The 16,400-nt window shown below is 47.4% G+C and overlaps 1 protein-coding gene across 10 annotated transcripts in view; it reads right to left on the reverse strand.

The window, feature by feature from the left end:
- AMOTL1 (angiomotin like 1) overlaps positions 1-16,400 on the reverse strand; it is a 170,596-nt gene that overhangs the window by 85,239 nt on the left and 68,957 nt on the right. Inside the window, exon 1 of one of the 10 annotated variants that reach the window (XM_038568287.1) lies at positions 7,725-7,875. The exons of the other annotated variants lie outside the window; for them this stretch is intronic. Within the exon in view, the coding sequence (XP_038424215.1) occupies positions 7,725-7,773 (49 nt within the window). The 5' untranslated portion in view covers positions 7,774-7,875. Of the gene's footprint in view, positions 1-7,724; positions 7,876-16,400 lie in introns of those variants that run through there. 10 annotated transcript variants of the gene reach the window in all.

A 16,400-nucleotide genomic window follows, 5' to 3' on the forward strand; every position in this document is an offset into this window, starting at 1 on the left:
ATCAATGTGCCTTCAAATCATCTCAGTTTTGAAGGCCCTCGGAGACCCTAGCCCGACCATTCATCCATGTGGGGTCCTTCCCCATGTGGGATCCTTCCCCTGCAAACTTCATGTAATCCTTATAAGCGCCCAGCAGCTGTACGATTCAACATCAGGAGAAGTCCATCCTCAGGCCCAAGGATACCATTCTAAAGGGTAATCAGGGATGTTCAAAATAATAAATTTTGCACCATGCTTTACCTCGTATGTAGTTTCTTCTTGTGCATTATCTCAATGATGCCTCACAATAACCTTACAACTCAAGTATGGAGTCAACCTATTTATTTTACAGAGGATAAGTGACTTAGCCAAGGCAACATGGCTTGTATATAGTAACCACACACTCTAACTCGGCCTATCTTCCATGGAATGACAAAAGACAACTGTGAGAAGGAAAAGTCAGGGTTGGCAAGGGGAAGGCACAGAAGGATGATCAGAGCAGAGCACGGAGTTACACAAATTAACAAGTAACCTGAGAAATCAATCTTTTTCAATCTCCCTCATTTAAACATAAACACATTCAGTTCCAAAGAGTTAAGCACCTCAGTCTAGGTCCGATTAAAGGGAGACTTTGCTCTCAAATAGTGGTTCTCAAAGTGCGATCCCCAGACCAGAAGGGCCAGCATCGTTTGAAAACTTGTTAGAAATGCAAATTCTCAGGCCCCTCTAAAAGCTAACTGAAACAAAACTTGGGGGGATGGGGCTCGCAGTCTGCTTTGTTAAAACATGGTAAAACACAGGCCCTTTTGGTGATTCCAATGCCCACCCACATTTGAGAACCACTGCTCTGGAGCAGTACATCTAAGGTCCATTCTACTTCCTCTGGGAAACAAACAATGTGGTCATCAAGGCAAAGGAAAGGGAGCTGCCGGCTGTGAAGTGTGGGACACATCCTGGTGACATCAGACCTGACTTACTGTACCTGAGGTCACAAGCACTGCCCAGTCTGAACTAGATCTGAGAGCACACTGACCTCCTGCCACCTCCTGTGGCTGGGGCAGAGAGGAAACTGTTCTTTACTCAGAAAATCTTGGTTGATAGGTGAGAAAAAGGTGTACTTTATAGCCAGTGCTAGCTTGTGAATGGAGCCTCCTAATTTCTCACCTCATCAATACTATTTGGTAAACGAAAACAGTGTTCCCAACTGTGAAAAGAGAAGTTTCTGTAAGTAAGAACTGGGATTCCAGTTTCTCAGAGTGAGGACATACGTGAGACTACACATAACATTCTAAAACCATTGGTCTCTCTGTATAATACTAATACTAATAATACTATTACTACTAATAATAATGGGAGCAGGTATTTACTGAGTGCTTTCAATGAGTCCAGCACTGCGTATATGCACTGCTCCTTTTCACCCTCATGCAACTCCAAGAGGTAAGAACTATTACTGTCTCCATCTCATCCGTGAGGCTTCAGCACATCAGGTTCCCTGAGATCATGCAGCAGGGAGGCAGCAGGGACAGGAAGCAAAACAGGTCTACAGAATATCACCTCCTTTTTCACTTTAACACCCGTTCTTATTTTAAAGCTATCTAATGTGGTTCAGACTCTTTATGTTATTGACTTTCAAGGACTGCAGTCTTACTATTTTCTTAAGCTATTATGCCATGTCCCCTTCAAAAAAAGCCCTCAACCACACTCAGTTTATCCCAAGTCTTTCAGCACATGCTTAAGAATCAGAATAACCTAGGGGATCCCTGGGTGGCTCGGCGGTTTGGCGCCTGCCTTTGGCCCAGGGCGCGGTCCTGGAGTCCCGGGATCGAGTCCCACGTCGGGCTCCTGGCATGGAGCCTGCTTCTCACTCTGCCTGTGTCTCTGCCTCTCGTGTGTGTGTGTGTGTGTGTGTGTGTGTGTGTGTCTATCATAAATAAATAAATAAATCTTTAAAAAAAAAAGAGAGAATCAGGATAACCCACATCGAAGATGGCAATACAGATATCCAAAAACTGGATCAAAGGCAAGAATTGATTTTTCTTCCCACCATGCGTGGGCAACATGCCCAGGGAAGCCCTGACCCCCTTCATCAAAGCAAGCCCTCTCCGCTCAGTGCTCCCACGGTGCATCATGTTTGTCTCTTTTACCATACTTAACACAGAAATACCCACACAATGACCGCACTGAGAGGTGAGCTCTCAAGGATGGGAACATGCCTGATTCAACTATGTGCTGCTTCTAGAACACTAAATACATAATACAACCTAAGAGATGGTTTTTAAGATCAGAAGCCAGACATAAAAATTCTTAAAAGAGGATAAAAGTGAACTACAATTTGCACATAAAATGTGAAACTATGGGGGCGCCTTGGGTGGCTCAGCTGATTGAGTGTCCAACTCTTGGTTTCAGGTCAGGTGGTGATCTCAGGGTCATGAGATGGAGCTCCACATCGGGCTCCTCAATCAGCACAGATTTTGCTTAAGTTTCCCTCTCCTTCTGCCCCTCCCAGCCACACTCACTCTAAAAGAAAGAAATCATTTTTTTTAAATGTAAAACTATGAAACTTTTAAAAGGAAACCCAGGAGAAAATCTTTGGGATTTTCTAAGGCAAAGCATTCTTAGATATGACACCAAAAGAACAATACATAGGGATCCCTGGGTGGCGCAGCGGTTTGGCGCCTGCCTTTGGCCCAGGGCGCGATCCTGGAGACCTGGGATCGAATCCCACGTCGGGCTCCCGGTGCATGGAGCCTGCTTCTCCCTCTGCCTGTGTCTCTGCCTCTCTCTCTCTCTCTGTGTGTGACTATCATAAATAAATAAAAATTAAAAAAAAAAAAGAACAATCCATAAAATGAAAAAAAAAATCAATAAACTGGACTTCATCAAAATTAAGAACGTTTTAATTTTGCAAAAGATTAAAAGATCTGGTTAAAAAGCAGAAAAAGATCTGGTTAAAAAGATAAAAAGGCAAACTACATACTGGAAGAAAATATATGCAAGCCATATATCTGACAAAGGACTCATTGAGAGTTTGTGAAGAATTCTCAAAGCTCAACAGTAAACAAAACAAAACAAACAAAACAAACAAACAAAAAAAAACCACCCCAGTCCAATTGGAATATGAGCAGGACGTGAGCAGACATTTCACCAGAGAGGACATACAGATGGCAAACACATGAAAAGATGCTCAACATGATTAGCCATTAGGGCATGCAAATTAAAACAAGGCTGAGACTAGAACAATTGTTGGGACAGCTAAAATAATAAACAAATGCAGGTGAGGATGCAGAGAAAAGTCAGCTCTCTCATACATGGCTGGTGGGAATGTAAAATTGTACAGCCACTCCGGAACACAGTTTGGCAATATCTTAAAAAACAAAACATACACCTACCATTCAAAATCCAGAAATCCCACTCCTGGGCATTTACCCCAGAGAAATGAAAACACGTCTGTACAAAACCCCGTGCACAAAGGTTCACAGCAACTTTAATTCTAAGAGCCCAAAACTGGTAACAGCCCAAATGTTCTTCAGTAGGTGAATGGTTAAACAAGCTGTGGTATATCCATACCAGGGAATACTACTCAGCAATTAAAAAAAAAAACAAAAAAACAGACTATTGATACTGTGATACTGGGTGGATCTCAAGGGAATCATGCTGAGTGAAAAAGCTAATTTCAAAAGGTCACATACCATTGATTTGATTTCTGTAACATTCTCAAAATGATAGAGAGGGAGTAGGGATTAGTGCTTCCTAGGGGTAACTGCAGCTGGGTGCAGGAGGGGTGAGTAGCTTGACTATGACCAGGTGCACAAGTGACATCCTTGAGCTAATGGAATAGTTCTATATCTTGACTTTGATAGTGGTTACCAGAATCTTCAAGAGTGGAAAAAATTGCAAAGAAATATATATACACAAACACAAGTGAGCATGTAAAACCAGTGAAATCTGACTATGCTCTACGGACTGGACCAATGTCAATTTCCTGGTTCTACTGTACTTTGGTTATGTAAGATGTTACCAATGGGGGAAAATGGGTGAAGAGTACACACGACCTCTCTACTATTTTTGCAATTTTCCATAAAGCTATATAATCATTTCAAAATAAAGTTTTTTTAAAAAAGTGAACTATAGGCATTTTGCTTAAAAGCAAAACAAAATGAACAAAGCAGAGGCATATATGGCTGCACTTCTGGTCAGTAAGACCCCAAACACAGATTTAAAAGCACACAGTAGGCCTATGTGACTTCATTTTTATTTTAAAAAAGTGAAATCCCATTGTCCAGAGTCTGAACAGGGATACATTTCCTAACATCTTCGAGCTACTTTCCCATCCCCCTCATAAAAATGGAAAAAAAAAAAAAAAAAAGCCTGATGTGTGAGCCCCTTTGGGAATCCAGAAGTCCTATCCTAAGTGCCTGGAATGAATAAACCCTGTTTCACAAGAACAGAGGCCAAGGGCCTCACAATTTAAGAGAACCGGCATGGTGCCAACGCACAAGCCCAGGCGTGGCTTCCCTCAGCAAAAGTAGTGTACTGACCTACCCACGATGGCCAAGATTTAAATTTTGCCTTTCTTCCAAAACAAAACAAAGTCAAACCAACAAAATAAAAATCTAAAAAAAATTGCTAAGCAAACAAACAAAAACCTCAACAACTTCAGAGGATTTCCAACAAACCTTATAATCAAATATGTCCTCTTAGCTGACCTCCAACTTACCCCTGGCTTTTCAAGTATTCCACTGCCTAGTGAATTCTGGGACAGGAGAGCCAACCAAAATTAATGAAAAAATAGGATAAGAAAAATTATTCAAAACACTAGAGGATTTCCTGACCAGAGCGGCTTCCATATGCATTTGAAACGCAGATTAGCTTCATGGGGGTGGGATGCTACTTTGGGAGAATTTTGCAGATCAGAACTACCAACAGGTCTTACAAAGTGACTGCCTTTTATTTTAATGGCCTGGAAAATCTTTGCAATTTTTACAGTTTTCACTAGCAATCCCTTGTTTCGAAAGTCATTCATTATTTTTTTTTTAAAGAGCCTCACGTTACACAGTGCTTTATCATTTCACAAATGACTATGAAGAAAACCAACACGGGTACCTAGGGGCTGCACCTTTTCACGCAACGCTCACCAGCCGGGCTGCCCCCTAATTTCAATTAGTTGGGCCATCTTTCCTCCAGGCCCTGGGTCCGCTCTTCTCCACCAGGGTAGACATGAACAAAACAAAACAAAACAAAACAAAACAAAAAAACCCCCACAGAAGTCTCCAGGCTCACTGGCCAAGGGCAGATGCTCTCAAGTCTAATCAGCAGAATGCCTTCCCATAAAATTACTCCCATTTCTGCATTCATGTGCTTTTCTTAAGGACAGCACTTTTAAATCTCATTTAAACTGAAAGTCCTCCATTAGCTTCCATGAAAAGATGTATTTTTAAATGCTTTGATCTCCACATGCCCTTCGGTGCATTAGTATTCTTCACACTCCACCATTCACACAGAACCAAAAAGACCAAGACTTCTGCGAATTTTAAAAAGATGAGGGAGGGTGGATTTTAAGTGCCGGCACCTTTTCTCCCTCCCATCCACTTGCAGAGTTTACCAGGGTTTCCTTATCAATCTCGAAAAATGTATGTCACAAAAGTCAACCTGTACCTATCCAAAAACCACACATCCTCCCAGACCCCATCAGGGAGACTAGAGGCATCTCTAAAACTTCTACTTTACATCTTCCTCCTTTTCATTCTGGCCAAAGCAGTGGTTTCCAACCCTTTACTCCTCTGCAAAACAGTTCAAAGTGCATTCAAGTATTGTTCCCACACAATTCCCATAAAGAATATTCATACGAGCTGCACTATAATCCTCAGAACACGTCCTGGGAGATAAATTTCAAATTGGTCTAGATTCTTCAAGAACTTGCAATCTAGAGAGCCCACTCATCCTTGCCCTGGGTCTGACACCAACAGAGAGCTACTGGGGTCCGGGAGCAGTGGGGGTCCAGCAGCGGTGGGCAGCCAGGGGAAACGTTAAAGCCGTTTGGCAGGGACCCACAGGCCCTGCAGAGAGCCATAATTGTTCAACATTTCAAGCCTTGACTTTCCACTTCCCGAAAAGGAAGGAAGTTTTTTGGTATAGTAGCTATTAATATCCCTCTATTCTGGTTTGACTCGCTTGTGGCAAGTAACGTTGCTGTTTGGCGCAGTCCAAAGCATCTTCCGGCGTTGTAAGTGGCTCTCGGGACCCCCTAAGTGCGCTAGCACCGAGGGCTTCGTAAGCAGTACAAACAACTCGAGTCTCCTAAGGTGCTTGGAAGAAGGAAATGGGCAACCATGTCCCCACGTTACCACCGCCGAGCTGCTGGGGGACCCCGTGGACCAAGTGCTCGGTCCCACCTGCGGAGCCTCCGGAGGCCGCAGGACCGGGGCGCCCCCTGCCCGAGCCCCCGCCCGGGGGGATCCACACAGTAGCCGGGCATTCCCCGGGGCACTGCCATTCGAAGACAGTAAAGCAACACCCAGGCCAAAATAGCAAAACCCTCCAACAAAAATGGGCAGGGAAGGTCTCCCCGGCGCCCCAGTGGGGCAGGGCGGGGCGGGGCGCGGCGCGGGAGCTGCGGGTGGGAGCCGGGACCTGAGCCCGGGCTCCGGAGGGCGACACTCGGGGCCGCGTCGGGGCCGGGGCAGGGGGCAGAGGCCCGCGGGTGGGAGCCGGGACCTGAGCCCGGGCTCCGGAGGGCGACACTCGGGGCCGCGTCGGGGCCGGGGCAGGGGGCAGAGGCCCGCGGGTGGGAGCGCGCGGCGCCGGCGGTTCCAAGGGTCCCGGCCCCTGCCCCTGCCCCTGCCCCGCGCAGGGCCCCCGGCTCCGCGGGGCTGCCGCCGGCCGACGTGCCAACCTCCCTCCCGCCGCAAATGTCACATTCCAAGAAAAACCAGTTCCACTCGGAAAGTTTAATATCCCCCCCGAAACCAGTGTCTTTCTGTAAAGGCAGCGCTGACATCAGGGAGAGCAAATGAAGTCTAACTCCCCGGGGTCTGTCCCAGAAACTAGTCTGCAGAGAACAAAGGCGCAGCAGCTACCGCGATCCGAGCCCCGGGTCTGGAGCGCGACCCCCCGGCCGGCGCCCCCCGCCCCGCCCCGCCCCGCCCCGCCCCCGCCGGAGCCCAGGCGCCCCCGCGGGCAGGAAGGGTCCGGCCGGGGCGCCGCATCCCGTCGGGCGGGCCCGGACGCGCGCCTTTGTCTCGCCGGAGGGCACAGCCCCCGGCCCCGCTTCCGCCGCCTCCCCCGCAGCCGGGAGACCCGCGCGGGCGCGTCCGCAGAGCCGGCCTAGGGCAGCGCCCCCCGGGGAGGCCGTTCCCGCGTCGGGCGCGCGCACCCCAGGGCCCGGCTCGGCGGCGGCGCGGCTTCCCGGGCGCGGACGGCGCGGGCGGCCCCCGGGGCTGCGAGGCGGCGCGGGAACAGGCTCCGGCTTTTTTTTTTTTTTTTTTACCCCATCTGGGTAAAGAAGAGCAAGCCCGCGGTGGCTGACGCTCCGGCCGCCGGCGCCGAATCGGCTGCCCGAGTCGCTGGGCCCCGAGGAGCAGCCCCGCGCCCGAGCGGCCAGGGGTGGAGGAGCGGCGCCCGGAGCACGCGGAGCACCCGGGGCACGCGGAGCACCCGGGGCACGCGGAGCACCCGGAGCACCCCGAGCACCCGGAGCACCCCGAGCACCCCGAGCACGCGGGGCACCCGGGGCAGGGACCGCTTACCTTTCACCGCAGACTCACAAGTTCCCCGGCGCAACTTTGCCCTCCGCATGAGGAGACCATGGCTCGTTCAGGGGCGCGGCTGGGGCAGGCGGCCGCCGGGCAGCGCGCAGGGCATGGCGCGGGGCGGCGCGGGGAAGCGGCGCCCGACAGTCAGCCGCGTTCACACAGGAAGGGGGGAAGCGCCCGGGCTTCACCTCCAGCCCGAGCCGCCGGCCGCCGCTGGGTCCTAGAGCGCCCCGCGCTCCCCGCCCGCGCCCCCCCCGCCCCGCGCCCCCGGGCCGCCGGGGAGGGTCGCGGGCCGGAGCCTGTAACCCTACACCGCACCCGCCCCGGCGCCCGGCCGCTGGGCCCTAGAGCCCGCCCGCAGCCGCTGCCGCCCCTCCCGGGCCGGGCCGTCGCCGGCTGACGTGTCTCCCGGAGCCTCCCGGGGCGGGACGCGGGGCCGGGGAGTCCCTGCCTCGGCTTAGTTCATGCCAGACTCCCCAGTTCTCCCTCCTTCGACTTGCTCTTCCTTCCCACCGGTTTCCCGGTCTGCCCACAAAAGCCAGGTTAGGTCATATTTCGGATTCTTTTTTTTTCTTCAGTGGAATTTCCAGGTGAAAAGTGGCCGCGCTCCTGTGCATCCTCCAGGCCCCGGCGCGTCTATCACACACGGGCCGGGCGCCGGGCCGCTGCATCCGACCCTGCTGACAGCGGAAGGGTCAAAACAGACCTTCCCGCCTTAGGTACCGAATGCGTCGGCAAGACTGGATATCCTGTGCTCACACCCCACAGGCTGTCATCTGCCCGGGTGGAAGCACAGAAAGTGACTCTGGAAAAATGTTGCCGATTCTGCCCACCTCTTAACACTGGCCCTATTAAGAAGCACTACTCACCCACCCTGTTACGCTCAGTGGTCCTGGGCAGGCCCCTGGAGCCTCCCAGCCGTAACGTTTCTCCCCTAGCTTTCCGCGACCCGCTCTGCCACTCCAGGTTGAGAGGCCGGGGGATAGGACAGGTGCCGCCAAAGAGACCTCCACAGGAGGGTCGGCGCGTACCACACTTACTTGTGCTCCTCGCCTCTCTTTCCCTTCTCACTAGACCAGGACTTCTTCTGGGATTCCTGCCTGGACTGTGGTAATTACCCAATTAGTCTGCCAGCAGTTGTACCCTTCCAGTCACTTCTGGTGGATTGTGTATCCTGATTCCAGTCTATTCTGATTCCTCTGATGGCTCAGTAACCTCTGCTCCCAAGATGAAACCCAAATGCAGTAATTTAACAATCATTTACCAAATACCTACTCCATTTCACATCAGCTACCCCAGTACTTGATAGCACATAAAAGAAACAAAGGAAACAGCAGCCAACCAGCCTTTCTAGGATTCATTTAATTAGTTCATATAACTTGTCAACCCAGACAAGTTATGCAACCAGAAAATAGGAAAGCACTAGAGATGCCTGAAAAATATGGAATAAAGGACTGACTACAGGCAGGAGAAAAGGGAGCCTTGAATGGTGGCGGGGCTCAGATGCAGGTAGCATTTGTAGGAAATTAGAGTGGGAAAGAGGTAACGGATTAAAAAAAAAAAAAGGAGAGAAATAAGGAAGGAAGCTAACATTTATTAATTGCCCCCACTAGATAACACAGTCTATCCTAGGAGGCAGCACAATTTAATTGTTACAAGCATCCACTGGAACAAAACAGGTAGGAGTTGAGTGACCGCTCACCCACTCACTCACTGTATGACCCTGGGCAAGTTACCCAACTTTTCTAAACTTTAGTTTCATTTGCAAGGTGATGGAAATAGCCATCCCACAGTGATGGTTGAAGGATGGAATGAAGTCACAAATAAAATACTTAGCACCCATGCTTATAAATGCTGAACGCATACTTGCTATTATTATTTCAATCAGCCTTTCAATACCCCTGTGAGGTAGGGAGCCAATGTGGGAAACTGTCTCAGGAAGCAACTGACATGTGAGGTTGGGGCCAAGGCGATGGGAAAGGAAGAAGGAGCTACCATGCAGATACCAAATCTTCAAAGATACCACATACAGTGAAGGTATCAAATCTTTGAGGCAAGATTTTACTTTTTCCAGTGACTAGAGAGGAGGAAGAACAAGGTAATCAAGTTATGCCACCTTTTGACTCTAGATCATAGGAAGAATGGACCAACCATTCCTGGAAGCACCGGTCATTGGACCAATGCTGGGAGAAGCCAAGTGAAGAGGGGGAACTGGTTTGAGAAAGTTGTTGAAAGACTTTACTGCCCTCTGGGCAAGAGGAAAGAAGGAACAAAAGCCCCGGTGAGAAGTGGAGAATAGAGGTGTAGGGAAAGGTAGAAATGAAGCTATGAAGATGGGTTTACTTGGAGAATGCTCAGGACCAAAACCACAACAACAAAAACAACAACAAACAATAGGGAAAGGAGAAGGAAGAAGAGGGAAGGTTGGAGAAATAGAAGAGTGTAAAAGTTTAAAGGCTGCAAGCCTGAGGAAGTTGTGAGACAGTCCATCCAGCAAGGGCTACGGATTCCTAAACTTGCCATGAAGTGGTAGGTCCTGATTATGGGCTCCAGCAGGTGGACCTAGTCTGAGCTCTGCAAATTGGATACTAAGTAACAATAGCAGGGTCAAATACATGGTGGCTAATTTTTCCCCTCCATGTGCCTTAATTTCCTCAACTATTAATAATCACCACATCAAATATAGAAAAATGAATCATCTTCCACATCAAATATATCTGGAAAAAAATATATATCCGAACCTACGATCCAGGAACCAGGGCCTGAGAAAAAGACTTCGCATTTGACTAGCAACAGGTCATCAATAACATTTTACAGTATATTTGGTTGCAGATTCCAACTGTAGTTGGGGCCAAACAGAAACAAGGTATGTCAACAACAGGGGCACGTAGGTGGCTCAGTCAGTTAAGCGTCTACCTTTGGTTTAGGTCTCAATCCGGGGGTCCTGAGATGGAGCCCCACATCATCAGGCTCCCCCCTCAATGGGGAATCTACTTGTCCTCTCCCTCTGCCCCTCCCCCCGCTCATGCTCTCTCTCTCTCTCTCTCTCTCTCTCTCTCAAATGAATAAATAAAATCTTTAAAAATTTTTTGAAAATGGTTACAACAAAACCTGAACACTGCTTTCCTAACAATAAGGTAGTTCGCCATCAGCATCTGTGGTTTTTTTAGATCTAGATACTCACTCAAAAGGTCAGCATTCTTTCTAAAGTGACCCAGTTGTCTTTTACTCACTCCTAGGAAAGTTATAAAGGTGAAGATTTCCCCACACTTAGGGAAAACTCAAAGAAGAGTCTTTAACCCCAAAGAGGACATGTACTAGGGTGTTCCAGACCAGGTGACAGAGGCATCTGTCAGATAGAGGAGGATGAACGTGCTCTTAGGGTCAGTTTTGACTTCAAGTCCTGGGTCCATCTACTTCCAGCTATGAAGAATAGCATCACATGAACCTCAGCCTCCTCCTCTGTAAAATGGGAATAATTACACTTACCTCACTGGTTTATTGTGAGGACTAAATTAGGTAATACATATCAAGCACTAGACACACAATAGAAATTCAGTAAAAGCAACCCTTCTCTACTCCTCCAAGGATTTGAAATACCAAGGAATTGAAATTCTCTATTAAAATGCAAACCTCCTTTCGCCTCACTCTTCTCTGCACCCTCCAAACACACCTCATTAAGTCCTTATCAACTACTATATATTGACTAGGATGGGCCCTAAGAATGGGCCTGAAAACGACACAGGGCAAAAAGAGAGTGATCATGACCACAGAAGGGAAAGTTACCACACAGCATCACCCAAAATAGATCCCGCTACATTTGGGAGTTCCCAATCAATGCCTGTTGAGTAAACAAATGAACATTGAATGTAGCCAGGCTGTCCTTATCAAGATGCTTGTTTTGCTTCCAGAACATGTCATGAGATTTTTTTGAAGCCCAAGTTCTGCAGTGCTTCCCAAAGTGTGATTTATAAACCAGAAATGTACAGAGTTAAGCTTCTGATGTCCCCACTCCCAAATTCTACAGAAGGGGGACATCCTAGATTCCATTCTGACTCCCAGCATGCTGAAGCTTGAGGGCCATGAGCTAAGGTCCCCGAATGGCTCCTTGGGTCCATGGTGCTCTTGTGATTCCCTTTCGGAAGCATTCACTATAACAGAGCTTACTATGATAAAGGTAAAGGAGGAGGGATGACATATTAGAAGTTAAAAATAAAGCACTACAGGAGCATAATGGAGTAATTGATTCTGTCCAGCAGGCCAAGAGCAGGTTCCAAGAAATCCAAGTGCTCAGAGGAGGAGGGTACTACCAGAGAAGACATGGGCACAGGAAAGGAAAGCACACACCGTCATGCTTCTCAGAATTTTCCTTTGAGTTCTTTCTTCTTTTCAGAAACATAAATGGTCACACCCACCGCAGAGCTGATCATTGACATATTATTGCCAAGCAAGACAATTTCTCCCAAGCTTTTCTTTCAGTTCTCCGTTTTGCCAAGACGATAGTTGTGAATTTTTCCCCTGCTTGTTTCCAAATACAAAATCATGTTCTCAAATAAGTTTTCTCACATGGCACATATTTCCTTTGGAGATTCTGACACATGCCCTGCCCCCATCTTGCAAGCTGCTAACAGGAGCAAAACTCAGGGAATCCTGGGAGGGCCTCAAAATAGATGGGGAAGGGGAGGAATATTGTGTGCAGAGAGGGAGGAGCAAGGCAGGGCTCCATCTTCTAACTAAGAATGGAAGAGTGAAAAACAGAGAGCAAATGGAAATACACAAGGTGAGGCACCCCTGAAGTTCTAGAAATACCAGGTGCCTTAGAGATGAGGAAACTGCTTCTAGGAAGAACTCAATGTTACATAACAGAATAGGGCATTTGGAAACTCTGTTCCATTTGAATATTATGCAAGGATTCTGTTGATTACAGAAAAATTTCCCAACATATATGAAGTCCCTACTAAGGGCCAGGCTCCATGCTACCGTCCTACCCCGGCGTTAGGCTCATCTAGTAAGTTACAGATCTGAGGCCTGTCTGTCTGGATGTTTTTAGCTTCGCCATCCATAGCGACATACCGGTCTCTTCTTGGCAGTGGCTTTCTCCTGTGAGTGGGTTACCTAGTGTTTGCTCAACACCTAATTTGATCTATAGAAAACCAACAAGCAGAGGGTAGACACGATCTTGTCCGGGGAAAATGCACACATGCCCAAATACTAAGGAGGGAGAGTAGAGACAGTGACCCCAAACAAAACTGAGCTCAGATCCTGACTCAGTAGCTAGGAACTACTGGCAAGTAGCAGCCAAGTAGCAGGTATTTAATAAATAATGATCATTTTATTTTTTTTTTTTTTTTTTTTTTTTTTTTTTTTTTTTTTTTTTTTTTTAATAATGATCATTTTAATTATTAATTGCTACTCTTAATACAGAAGTTTGGGGAATATTGAAAGCTCATACTTTTCGGTTGATTAGTTTTCTCAAGGTTTCTTAGTAGCAGCATTACTGACATTTTGGCCCAAGTCAGTCTCTGTCGTGAGGAGTGTCCTGGGCATTGGAGGGTGTTTTTAGCAGCATCCAGCACATGCCAGAAGCAACCTCACCCCAAGCATGGCAACTAATAATGTCTCCATACAGTGCCAAATGTCTCCTATGGGGTAAAATTGTGCCCAGCTGAGAATCACTGAGTTAGCAGAGTAATTAATGTTGCCCATTTACAGGATCCGAAGCTTCTGACCATATTGATCATTCTGTTGAGTTGTTGGGTGAATCCAATCCAGACTAACAGGAGACCACCTCAGTTTTGTTCATCCTACGTTATATCAATCATGATGTGGTTATTTCTTCCTATTCCTCTTTCCATGAACAAAAAGCTAATTATATTTTTTTCTATTTCTAATAATGATATAGACACGTTTGGGTTTTTTTACCCCCAAAGCTGGAATCATACTGAGTTTCTGAAACAACAGCAACATAAAATCACTATTAAAAACAAGGATTGTAAAAAACAAAAAAAAAAACACAAGGATTGTCACAGTAACCGAAGATAACTCAGGTCAAAATGTTCATACTTAAGTCCTGTAACTGCCATTCTGGAAAGGATGCTTGGTCATTTAATTCCAAAAACATGACCTTTCTGTTCTTAGCTAAAAACAACAGTGAGAAGGATAGTCCCTCCACAACCTGTATGGCAGTTCTGGTTCTTTCTAGAATATGCACTAAAGATGACATGTCTTGTACTTTAAATGCCCAAGACAGAGAAGTGGGGAACCTTTCACTCTTCCTAATGGCTCCAGCCACTCCGAGTGGATCAATTCAGGAGAAAAAAAAAAAAAAAAAAAAGTGACAGCATAAAGTCAGAGTGGCGGGGAAGAGTTAAAATTCACATCTTAACTGATCCATTTTTTTTTAATTTTTATTTATTTATGATAGTCACACAGAGAGAGAGAGGCAGAGACACAAGCAGAGGGAGAAGCAGGCTCCATGCACCGGGAGCCCGACGTGGGATTCGATCCCGGGTCTCCAGGATCGCGCCCTGAGCCAAAGGCAGGCGCTAAACCGCTGCGCCACCCAGGGATCCCCTTAACTGATCCATTTTATGCTGTAAAATAATTTACTGAAAGCACATTCATTCGTTCATTCCTTCAAAACATGTCATTGATTACACTAATAAGCCACACACACTCTGCTAGGTGCGTGAATGCCGTCATGTAGGCTGTCTTACACGTGTATAGATCAATCTATAATGACACCTTGGTCTCTGTGTGATGAGGAACAGGGGCAGGGCGCAGGAACAGGCACTAAGGAGGGAGAAGGTGGCTGGAAAGGGAAGGCATCTCCAAGATGGTGCAGAAGAGGGGGAGAGCGTTCCGGCTGGGGCAGACAGTGTGTGCAAAGACTCTGAAGCAGAGAAGAGCTCAACAAGAGGGAAGACCTTCAGGAGATGAAGGGAGGGGAGAGCCTGCGGGGATAGGCCCTGGAAGAGTTCCACAGGAATGTTCCCCTCTCCTCTACCCAGGGCCTGCGAACGGTTCCTTTCCACTCAGCCTTTGTGACGTAAGGCAGATACAAGATGAGTTTCAAGTTAAGTGGGAGAGAGATAAGGAACATCAGCAAATGAATAACTTGGGATAAACAATAACAAGAGGATCAAATGGAAACCACCTGCCGGTGAACTCCACAGTCTGTGTGTTTGCTCGCAGTATCTACACTCAAGATGTAGCCTCTCCAGAGGCTTCGACTGAGTCCTACTGAAAACAGGGAAGGACCCAGGCTCCTCAGTACCAGTAGGGCAGTCATTCTGAAACCTCACCTTTATCGCAGTCACCTGAAGAGCCTGTTAAACAGCTGTCTGGGGAGTACTCTTCCCCCCCAGATTTTCTGATTCAGTAGGTCAGGATGGGGCCCAAGAATTGCATTTCTAACAAGTTCCCAGATGACAGTGATGCTTCTGGTCTGTGGACCACACTTTGAGAACCACTGGTGTAGTACTTGGGGACCTCCGTGTTTCTATGTACTCTGAATCCCAGCCTAAGAGGGAACAGGCCTCTGCCTGTTGTAGAAGAAGGATGAAGACCCAGCCTTCTGTCTTGAACTAGCATGCACCAAGTAGTGTCTCTCCTGTGGCAGGTGGTTTGGTACATTGTCTCATTTCATGGGTATGTCACGTCCGTGCTATTATCCATGTTTTACATGTGAGTGAAAGAGACTGGGAGGGATTATGTGAGTTTCCAGAGATCACATGATACATGGTTGACTCAGAGTCAGGATTCGAGCCTGTTGTCAGAGCAGAGCTCTTGTTCTTAACCACTGCACTGTGTTGCTTCCCAAGCCAGCAGTTCTTCCTCCCAGGTCTCCTAGACAGGAGGGATGCCTCTCCATCCTCCAGGCTGCAGCATCACCCCACTGGAAGCTCCCTGGGACCTGATCCTCAGGGCACGCAGTGATGAATCTAGACAGTCTGGACCTGAACTTGTTACTAAGTTCTTCCCTTTCCTTATGGGAGGGAGCAGGATCCATGGAGCCTCCCGCCCAAAAGCACCATGCTAGATAGCTAATGTTCCAGAGGTAGTTTCAAATCTGTGGTACTCAATACTGAGTAAAGTATTCTAAGATACAGGCTAAGGAGTCAGATGGGCCTGGGAGCGACTTCCCCTCTGCCACTTATCAGTTACACCACTGGTAGCAATTATGGTAGCATCCACCTCAAAGTGCTGTGAGACGTGCATGAGTCAGTTGCATGTGAATTGTAAAGCTCTCAGCACTGTGCTTAGCAAGCAGCACACACTTCATAATTATTAGCTATTATTACTAATCTGTTATCCATTTTCTTTCAAAATCTAGTCATTGTAAGAGGAGATTTAATTACTGTTGTGCTAGACACAGTTTCTTTCTGTTTACATTTCTAGAGTTTGGGCATATTTCATTGGTAGATCCAGGAAATGTGAATGATGGGCATTGTGATTTGAGTACCTCCTCTCCCCAACTAGGAAAAAAAAAACATCTCCAGATACCCTTAGAGACAAAACAGGAAAAATATAGGTTAGATTAGATATTTCAGGTAAATTTAAAATAATAAGTAACCATACCCAGAGAGTATTGATTAACGGAGTAATAGTAACTTGGATGGGAGGTTGGGATCAAGGGGTCTGATGATACACTGTGCCAAGTATTGGTCA

The sequence above is a fragment of the Canis lupus genome, chromosome 21 (genome assembly GCF_011100685.1).
Source record: "Canis lupus familiaris isolate Mischka breed German Shepherd chromosome 21, alternate assembly UU_Cfam_GSD_1.0, whole genome shotgun sequence".
Lineage (NCBI taxonomy): Eukaryota > Metazoa > Chordata > Mammalia > Carnivora > Canidae > Canis > Canis lupus.